Source organism: Notothenia rossii, assembly GCF_949606895.1.
Source record: "Notothenia rossii genome assembly, chromosome: 11".
NCBI classification, from domain to species: Eukaryota; Metazoa; Chordata; class Actinopteri; order Perciformes; family Nototheniidae; genus Notothenia; species Notothenia rossii.
The window spans coordinates 37887284-37898314 of NC_136910.1; the positions used below are offsets into that span (position 1 = coordinate 37887284).

Genomic DNA, 11031 nt, shown 5'->3' on the forward strand with positions numbered 1-11031 from the left:
AGCGTAAGTATCGAAATAATTGAGTGTCTGTAAAAAGGCCACAAGAAGTCCCGAGATACAGGTGCTGTGGGAATACCTCTAAAAAAAAAGGTCCTTTAAGGAATTAAATCAAGTCAGAAACTTCCTGTCAGAGTGAAACGTATTTGCACTAAAGTAAACTGGACATGTAGAAAAGCAGCTTACAAAGTTTCTGTACAGTAATTATGATACAAAGTGTTCACTTTGATTTTGTAAATTGATATCCGTCAGAGACAAAGAGAACACATGTTTATAATGAGCTATAGTCACACCCTCACCTGTGGCACGCACCCATTATCGCTGACGCAGCAGTTGGTTTCAGAGGCTGTTTATTAAGATGGATGCTGCAGATCACCTGTGTGTGATCAGGGTGTGCCGGGTGATTTCAGGTTAAATAAACATGTGAGGGGAGAGTCCAGCGGCTGAGAGTCAGTTTGAGCAGTGCATCAGAAAGACGTGCAATCGTGCATACTAAACAAATATGATAGGTTAGACCTTTTAAGTGAAAATGAACATAAGTGAATCATTCATTTGCCAAATGTTGAATATCTGTGCTCACCAAGCCTTACTTCATCTATTTTACAGCTGCTTGTATGATGCTCAGAAAACATTAGGGCTGTCCTCCACTAGAGACAAGCACCACTTTGAAAAGATTGTGTTACCAGAGATGATGTGCTTAAAATGAGATCTGAAGCTGTTTAACATCAAATAAATAAACCTGATACAACAGATTGTCTTGCCTTTAAAAGGTACCAGCATCCAGTTGCACTCACAAAACACTGATATATATCTTAAAGTTAAGAGTGGGAAGACAAAATAAGAAAACACACACCCTCACGGCCACTTCAAGAGTTAAGTGAGTCAGGAAATAGGATGTTACGCTTGGTAAATCTTATCTATTAAGTTTTCTATGATACTGTTAAGTTGGGAAATGACGTCTATTTTCTGGACTATTTGCTGCATCTTCTAGTTCCTGGTAGTGCTAACCATCCCATAAAACATATAAATCTAACTTCAGTTTGAACTCAGCTCACCCTTAAAACGACCCTTAAGCAAGATATAATAGCTCAATACTGTAGGTATTTCTAGAAACTGTCATTTCCTGGAATTTTCTTTTTGCTCTTAACTCCATTCCTGAGCTAAAGGCTGCATGATGAACACACGCTGCTCTTTGAGTGGGATCTTCTGAGTGAAAGTTGATTGTATTCACAGGCGTCAGGGCTTTAAATGTCACACTGCATATGACTGCCGTTAGCTGATGAGGTGGAGAATGAGCTGATTTCCCAGAAGAATCCCTGTTTTCTCCTCACAACTGTTTTGTCAATCTGTTTTGTCAATCACTATTTCCCGAGATACTCCCCAGCTTTAGCAGATTTCTGGGTCTGAGGTCAGCACTCTGTTTAACCGGACATTGTTCTCAGAGGGAGGGTTAACAGCTCTGGGAAGCCTCTGGACGTCGGCCATGTTGGATCTGGAAGTCTTCTGCAGAGTGAGGAAGCCACCCGTCTGCAGGTGAGCGGCCTGTGAACTGGATAGTGGTTCGACATGTGTTGAAACAATCAGCGCGTTAAGAGATTGAAGAGAAGAAAGCTGATCTGCATGCTGTCAGATGCTGAATGGCACTGACTGTGGCGGGCTGGCAAAGGAACATGTTTTTGTAGAGCATTGATCCGAAGACATGCTTACATTTCACTTCTTTTTTTCCTTAGAAATAAATAAGCAGCGCTTTTACGTTATATTATTTTTTAATGTAAATCCTTGAAGCGCTTCTTTGCTTTTCAGTAGGTTCATGTTAAATGGTTTTACCCTTTCCTGAAGTGTGGTATAGGTTGTTTGCATATGAATGGTCTGTAAAGGCAAAGCATGTAATCAAATCACAGTGAAGGAACACAATACAATGGGCCACTTTAAAGATGTGTTCGCCATCCATTCATTCCAAAAGATCAGTATTGACTTTCATTTCCATAATCAGCCCTTTTATTGAGCACAGATCAATATTTTATTTCCGGCCATGATTCAGCGATGAGGTTGCTATCAGAAGCCTTTTCTACGGTGAAATAGATGTATTTTCTGTACAGAAAGGGCAGTAACTCAGGATTATTCTCATTTCAATTACCTTTCAGATTATTTCTCAATTAATCAGCTATTTTTGTTGGTCTATAAAGTCAGAAATGAGTGAAATGCCCATTGTTTTGTGTTTGCTTGTTCAAAAAGATATTATTTATATACATATAAAACACATAGAATCCTCAAATGTATTTTTCATTTAAAAAAAAAATGTTTTGTTATATAATAATATAGATCCCCCTGTTCTACTTTAAAGCACACTAACTATTTATGATGTATATTTTAGCTTAATATCATATCAACTCCATTCACTGTCGTACTAAACAGCACCAAAAAGAGTGACACAAATATATTTGAATATTTACCAACTTTTATTTTGGTTTATTTATGAGTTTGTTACAAGATGAGTCAACATTTTGCAGGTCAATTTAACACCAGCTGCTGCTACAACAACAACTTTAGCATTGAAATATGAACATGGCATTTATATCAATCTTTATAGCAACAATATAATTAATGCCACAGGGAAATCCAACAAGGCAAGAACTTTAAACTCATCAGAGAGGAAACTTAACAAAGTCATCAGTTTTCGTTCCCTTCCTTAATTCCCTCTTAGATGAGAGGAATTGCACATTACATTAAGGTGAAAACAAGATGGAATTGGATGAATCCCTGCAAGGTAATGGGCTGGAAAATGTACACATCAGTTTTCTTTAGGAGTCCGGCTGACATCATAAAGTTTCTGCTTTGTGGAAAAGCCCTCAGTGTAGCTGCCTTTTGATATGAAATGTAGGAGATCATTAAAAGTTATCTTTGAGGTCAGAGCTGATTGGTGAAACCCTAAGACCAAATTGTTTGCAAATGTTTCTAAGTACCTTAAAAAAACCGGAACACATTCATCTTCAAACCGATTTAAAATGGCTCAATCCCATCTCAACCTTCTCACAGAGAAGACATAGAATACACACATATAATAAATTAACATCATGGATCACTTTTCACATTTTTAACATGTTTTACAGTCATGGTGCAGGTTGTCCACACAGCCAAAGTGCAACATAAGAGCTTGTCTACAAAGCCTTCTGGTTTCTTTGATGTAACTGTTGTGTTATGCAACGTTTTAAGTGTGTTTCGTAGAAAGATATGACTGAAGATTTATACATTGAGAATGAGTATTTAGTCCAGTTTTACATCCGTCAACAGCAGCCTGCAAGATGTTCAGTCTTCAGATGCTTTTCCTTTCTTTGCAGCGCTCCATATGAGTTATTTTCCCAGCGAGGAATGCTTTTTTAGAGGTCATGCTGACAGTCATATGCATTTCTCCTGCGTGTTTGCGGTCTCGTCAGTGAAGGTCACATGCAGAGCCGGGTCCTTTGGGCACATTGGCAGCTCTTTCATTGGCCTGCCTGGCGCTCTTTCCTCTAAATCACTGGGCTCCAGCTCCCTCGGAGGCCCCTCCACCTCTTGGGGCCCCGTCAACGTCTGTGCATCTGGGGGACTGGAGCCTTCCTGTGCCCCTGCTTGTACTGGCCTCCCCTCGGCTGGGTACAGGAAGGTCTGCGAGGTGCTCACCATTTCCTGCAGCTCTCTTGACACCATCGAGGGAGAATCTCGTGAGACGATGGATGAAAGACGACCATCTGCGCATCGGAACTGACCGCCGTTTCTTCCCCCCCGCCCGCCCATTTTGCAGAACAGACACTTGATTTTCTCCATCAGCTTGAGGACTACAGTCTTCCTCAGCAGGATGTAGATCCAAGGGTCCAAGATGGGGTTGACAGAAGCCATGCGGATGGCCAGCAAGTCTTGGTTCAACCCAGAAGTCTCTTCTGTCTGGTTTGTGAACAGCTGATTTACAAAGATCCTCAACTGTAGCAGAGAGAAAACAAAAATGCATTTAGGAACAAGCAACAACACAGAAATGCCTCTAAAGATGACATCCCTTTCAATGATCTGCACATCATCTTTTTTTATTAATCATTTAGTCAGTCAGAAAAAAGTAAAAATGTCAAGTCTAGTTTCTAAAAGTCAATTACATTGAATTCATATTAAATACAAATGTATGAGTAAAATCATAAGATAGACTGGAGGTTGTAATTGTAAGTGGAAGAGACACCCACAAGCTACAAAACACCAAACACTAACCAAATACCCTAAAAACTAAACTAACCCTTATAATGACAGAGTTGTCGAAGGAGATGTTTAGCTAGTAAAACCCTCCAAAATATTTACTTTATTCTAATATAAGCTCTAAAGGCTTGAAATCATCATCTTAAGGATCATTTTTGCCCATTTGTATGTACTTTAAGATGATCAAAATAGTAACAGATTATTTTTCTGTCCATCGGCTGATTCAACAGAATCCACTTCAAGCTTGTGTTTATTACAAGCCTCAACTTGTCTCCGCTTCATTTACAAGAATAAAGTCAATGTTTATTTTACATATTCCTACACGGTTGGCATGGAGCGGGTCGAGTCTAAATACACACGAGGCTGAATGTCACTTCTTAGTAACAACAGCGTGGAGATGGCAGGAGGCCAGTAAAAACTGTTCTCATCATCTTTCACCGTAGGACAGCCTTTGGCCTCTGGCTTCCCCAGGGTCAAACTAAGAATCCACTTTTGACAAAGTCACAACATGTTCGGTATTTCATCATTAAAGGAAAAATGTTCCAGTACATAGCCTTCAAATAATCCCTTTTTAACATGCCTCGTAAGGAAGATGAGTTGTCTATCTGAAGTTATTGAGGGGAGAAGACAATAGCATTGGAAGATATTCACTGAGGCTGCGAATAATACCAGCTGAAGTTTAAAATGAGTGTAAAGCACTTTGAGCTTCATCTCTTAAAACTGCTCTAAACAAATTTATTTATTTTTAAAGAAGGCTGTAGATTTTGTCCACTCAATGTTTACAGCAAGCAGAAACGGGTTAGCTGGCACCTGAATGTTGTTTGAAGATAGACTCTCAACCTGTCCTTTACTTTGATCACTGACTTTGGCCTCACAGATGCAGAAACTAAGTTTGCATGATGTCATTCTGCAGAAGCACCTGCAGGAATCTCACGCTCTGCCCTGATCCTCTCTCTCCCTCAGGCCGAGCACTGAACTCTGATAGAGCTCAACAGAGCAAACTCTCAGGGACTGTTTGCAAAGAAATAACATGACAGTTGACACCAATCTTTTCTAAACCACACATTTGCTTTTACTAAAATGTATAATTATGTAGATATACTAAGTGCTGTTTTAATCAGTTTAGATGTGCTACCTTCTTTGACTATTTCCATTTTTGGATACTTCATTGTGAAATACTGTACTCTTGCTCATGTATTGAGATAGTTCCTTCAAATCCCAATTTATTTAAAAACCTTGACAAAGAATCTTGAAAATCTTCTTGGTATCATTACCTTTGGTCTATAATTAAGCCAGAAATATCCCAAACCAAATGCTGTTTTTGTACAGCAAACAGAGACACTATTTTTGTGTTTAAATGTGCACAGTCTTTTTCATTTATATTTGTATTAATTTCTATTTCATTGCTTGTATTTTAATGTGGTTGTATTATAAAAAACATGTCATTTTTACGCGTCCAAATCTAGTGCCCACATGTAGGTTGCACACTGTGTCTGCTACAGTTGTACTCACCACTAAAGGTATGGAGCAGATGAGCACCACAGCGGAGGTGGCTATCAGCAGGATCACCATCTGGATCTCTGCCCCGGCCAACCGTCCAAAACTCCGCCTGCGCCGGAGCTCCGCGATGCGCCTCTGGCCCGTGCCCAGAGACGTGCGGCGGATGAACCGCTTGTGCATGAGGATGAGAGCCCCGCACACCATCACGTTGCATATGATGGTGGCCAGCACGATGACTGAGTTCACACCGGCGTACATTAAATTGTAAGTTGCCACTGTTGTCTGGTTGTTCTGCCAGTCAATGAAGCACCAAGTCCCCGGTTTCTGGCGCGTCACCTGCCCGAACCCCAGGCTGGGAAGTGCGCAAAACACGATGTTGGAAATGTAAATGGCCAAAAGAGTAAGCGCGGCGAGTTTTTGGTTCACGTATTCGTTGTAGAAATATGCGTGGTTTATTGCCAGGTATCTCTCCACGGACATCGCAAACACAATGCTGAGCTGCACCAAGAAGAAGAAGAGCAGGATGAAGCCGGAGTACTGGCACAGAGGCTCTCCGCCCGGCCACTCGCCCTTCACGTAGGTGGCGATGGTGACCGGGCTGGCCAGCAGGGTGCCCAGGAGGTCCGTCACTGCCAGGCCACAGACAAGGGTGTAAAAAGTGGTCTCCTTTTGTTCCTTTCGTGATATCCGAAGGACCACGATTGCAATGACATTTCCCACCACCCCGAAAATGAACATAATCGCCGGGATGGTGAGCGCTTTGAATCCCTTCTCTGCTGCCGTGGAGCTCATATTTGCTGGAGTTTCTTTCACGGTTTCACACTAGGTTAAGGTCTCCTCTCACCCTCGAAGAATAGGCACTTTCCATGAATGCGCATTCTCCAAGTTTTCCAACAAGAAGAAAATCCATTGCTTCCCTTTTACGCACAGCATTAGAACTCCATAATCCGCCAAATTCACGATGAAATCAGAGAAATACAGAGGAGAAAGATGTTTACTCTTGTGGTTTGGGTTTGCAATTGATGCTGCGGGAGTGCGAGCCGCGCCTCACGTTGTTGTCACTCTCAAAACTGACAGGGAAGTTTCCTCTGCGGCCTTGAAGGCAGCTCCTCCTCTCAGTCTCATCTAACCACTGAGCTGTTTGAGAAATAATGCCACCACTTGCAGATCCAGTACGTGTTTGTACGATGTTACAATCCTAGTTGCTCTTCTTCATTATGACTAAAATAAGCTTATTACCAACCTGACTCTGTTACTCATGTCAGTTGTATCCAGGAAAGTCAAAATTGTCATATATTTATAACATTAGTCCAGTGGTGGAAAATACGCACCCTTAATCAATGTAGGGCTACTTGTACCTGCTCCATTTGAAACTTTATTAAAAGTAAAATATCATACTTTTTGACACTTCATGTGTGTTTACTTTACTAATGAGATATTTCATACAAAACAACACCCTTAAAATGGTCCTTGCAGAAGTCCCTTATTATTATCAAGTAGGTTTGGTCGGTACCACTTTACAATAAGACGGATAGTTTGTTATTAATTTATTAATTAGGTTGTGAACACTTTATAAATCATTGATAAGCTTTTATAAGACATGAGATAAACAGGGCAACTGGGACCGGTTGCTTGCCAAATAGTGAGCCAACATTTATGCTAAGCCTTCATCTTCTTCATCAGCCAGCATCCTTGGTATCTGTTGTTAACTGAGTTGATTCCCCCCCTTCCATCTTGATGTTTCTTAGCATCTCTTATGACCATTTATTAATGAGTTAGTAACATTTATAACTGCCAAAAGGGAGCCTTATTGTAAAGTGTGACACATATAATCACCATTTATTAATGAGTTACTACCAGAGGTGGGAGTAAGTCCTACATGTGCAAGTCATGAGCAAGTCTCAAGTCTTAACCTACAAGTATCAAGCAAGTCCCAAGTCACTGTGGTGAGAGTCAAGCAAGTCAAGTCAAGTCATTGCTCAGGTCAAGGAAGTCAAGTCATACGAAATTCTGATGAATAAGCCCAGTTTCCGCATTTAAATCAGTTAAAAGACAGTGGTTATGAAAATGGATTCAACCCACACTATGATCTTCATTACATACACAGTTAATCACTTGAAATCTAATTTAGACCGATGACAATCATATTAGATTCATATTAACCCTAGAACTGCAGACAATATAGCTAGGACTCAAAAAGTCTGTTCAAAAAAGCAGAATTCCAGGTAAGAAAATCATATATGGCATTTGCAATTACACATATTTAATTTAAATGTCTGTTAACACTAGAACCGCCAACAGCGTCAGCACCTATATAGATCATTTTCAAATCATTTAATTTGTTCCTCTTCATAATTTCCTTATAAACTAGGACGATTTAAAACTCACTTAATTGGGTTAATTTAGAAATTGCTTCAGTTTATCATCATAACAGATCAAAAAGTTCAGATTCATTTTACAATAAATCAAGGAATTATGCACTTCTACAAACAAAAACAACATCATTAAAACATAAAAAAAACCGACTAAAAGTAGATTATTACATTATTCAAAAAAGTTTACAGTAACTTCTGATAATAACACAGGGGAAATAAGCGAGGCATCTCTTTTCCTCTCCCTCTCTCTCCCTCTCTTGACAGCCCGTCAGTATCAGGGTTACTCAAAATGAATCCCTTGGCGGTTCTAGTGTTAATTTACCGTTTTGTCTTCTCTTTGCAACGCTTAATCGATTTGAAACCAAGTCTAACGTAGCTTAACTTAACGTTAGCTTTCTAGCTAACACAACACGCACCTTTCTCTGTGGTTTTTTGTTGTTGTGACGAATGAAGTTGGGTGTTGTGGTGGTCGTGTCACTGATCTTTATGCTGCAGACCCTGCATACCGCTGTTCTCTTCTTATTAGCGACATCGACAAAATAATCCTTGAATCCAAACTTGACTATTTGTGGAGTAACGCTAGCCGTTGCCATGTTAACTGACCTTCCTGCCGTCTAGTGGGTTGCCAGGTTTGCGCGCATGGCGCTATAATCACCCAATCACGTTTCGAAAAAACTTAATGTAATATCTCAATACAAAAACAAACGCAAATATTTCATTTTAAAAAGTCAAGTTTTTTGAAGTCATCTGTCTCAAGCTTAAGTCAAGTCTCAAGTCATGATTACCAAGTCAAAGTCCAGTCAAGTCTTTTATCAATGTTAGTCAAGCAAGTCTCAAGTCCAAAAATATGCGACTCGAGTCCGACTCGAGTCAAGTCATGTGACTCGAATCCCCACCTCTGGTTATTACCATTTATAATTGGAAAAAGGAACCTTATTGTAAAGTGTGAAACACATCACCATCTATTGATAAATAATAATAATAATAATAATAATAATAATAATGATGAGTCACTAACATTTATAACTACTGAAAGGGTGCATTGTTTTTAAGTTTAATATACATGTCCATTTATGAATGAGTTATAACATTCACGCTGACCTAATACACATTTTTCACATGAAACGCAAAGTAAGATGCAAAAGAGCCAAGCAAAACATTTTATTCACACATGAAGAAAATCAGGACTCAAAATAATGACTGTTTAGTATAACTGATACACATATTTAAACATAAAAGCTTTTCTCAGACATAAATGAAAGACTTGGTAAGACATAATGGTACTCAGACTGGAAAGGCTTTGTGTATATCCTTGAACAAGCGTCCAAGCAGTCCATCAGGGTGGGCAGAGCCAAGATGACCATTCAAGAACCATGAGGTGTTCCCATAGGCGGTGCGTGAGGCTCAGGTTTGGGAAGGCTAAATAACTTTTTTTACCTGACGTTGCCCGCCTCCAGCGTGTATAGAAAAGAGATCAACTCAGCGAAAGCACTGCCTGCTGACCAATGAGAGCTCAGTGTGCGGAGTTTAAATCTATCAAGTCATATTACAGGATAAAGGAAATACAGTTTAAACTGAAGTATGACGCCGACGTGTCGCACTTATCATTCATATCACATCATCAATCACATCATCGATCGTATAATATCATATATTTCCTATCTGAGTCAGCTTCTCGAGCCGTATCTGGCCGTGCAACACTCACATTGTCACATACTGTACGCAGAAGTGTTATTTTAAGCAACACATTAGGTTGACGAAACACTCAACTCAAATGTAATTAAAGTCAGATCCATTCTTGTCTTAGGGGCAGTGATATCATAAAACTGTTGTACGTTTTCAAACACTTGGTAGTTATTTTTTAACCAGTTGTTCTATATTCACTTTGCAGGTGCAACTATGTGGCTTGTATCCTCGATTATATGTTTAAGTTATGGATGTTTAAAGTTCATATTTGTCTAATATTAGTTTATTTTCATTAATGAAGTATGACGCTGCGCTGTCAGTACACTTGTCCCTGTTTGTGATTGGTCAAATGTAGCTAACCCCGCTACGAGCGCGCTCTCAGCTGGAGAGAGAAACCCTGGCTTGATTTACCGAGTTGATAACCAGCGTCGTAGGACCGCTTAGCGAGATCTCGTTTGTTAGGGTTAGTTAAGATAACTCAAACATATCCAGGATATGTTGAACTGGCTTCATAGTACAGGGCACAGGTGGCTGCATAGCAGCGCTAGTCAAAGACACAAACTGTCACGATTCTTGTGTTATGTCACGTTTTTAGTTTTGTATGTCTTGTATTGGGTTTATTTTGCTGTTCGGTTCTCCCTGTCATGTTTTCCTCCTTGTGTATTGTCTGGTCCTTCTCCCTGTGTTTTTCCTCCCTGTCGTTAGTTTCCCTGGTGTGTCTAATTGTCTGAGTGTGTTCACCTGTTGCCCTTGTGTTTCTCCTCCCCTGCCCGGCTGTTTCTCGTCTCGTGATTACCCCTCCCTGTATTTAGTCTTGTCTCTTCCTGTGTTCAGTGTTGGTTCGTCTTTTGTTGGTGACTGAGTTCACCGGGGAGTGTTCTGTTTGTCCGAGTTATTATTATCCTTGAAATAAAGGTGATATCAGTGTTATCTGCATTTGGGTCCTGCTTGCTTCACTCACCGTAACACAAACATTATTATATTTTTTATTTTACCAGGATGCAGTGACAAAAATATTTGGGAAGGCTTAGCCTTCCCGAGCCTACAGTACCCGCCGCCCCTGGGTGTTCCTCCAACAAACTCTCTGTACGGTTTACTCTTAGTCTACGGACATGTCCTTTGACGGTCGACCAAGCTCTTTCAATATATGTTGGGTATGCCAGTCTGGGGGTTCACAAACCACCTGCTGTGGTTTACGGGGTAGTGGTTGTACCCCATGTTACTCAGCACTCTCCTGTATGCCCTCCACTCATGC

At 40.3% G+C, this 11031-nt stretch overlaps 1 protein-coding gene across 1 annotated transcript; it reads right to left on the reverse strand.

The window, feature by feature from the left end:
- Positions 1 to 2437: 2437 nt before the first annotated feature.
- Positions 2438 to 6839, reverse strand: ptger4b (prostaglandin E receptor 4 (subtype EP4) b). Its single transcript, XM_079660261.1, has 2 exons — positions 5728 to 6839; positions 2438 to 3954 (listed from the first exon to the last, which is right to left on the reverse strand). Exons 1-2 carry the CDS (start codon positions 6505 to 6507, stop codon positions 3394 to 3396), a joined length of 1341 nt encoding a protein of 446 aa, XP_079516387.1. The 5' UTR covers positions 6508 to 6839; the 3' UTR covers positions 2438 to 3393.
- Positions 6840 to 11031: the final 4192 nt, after the last annotated feature.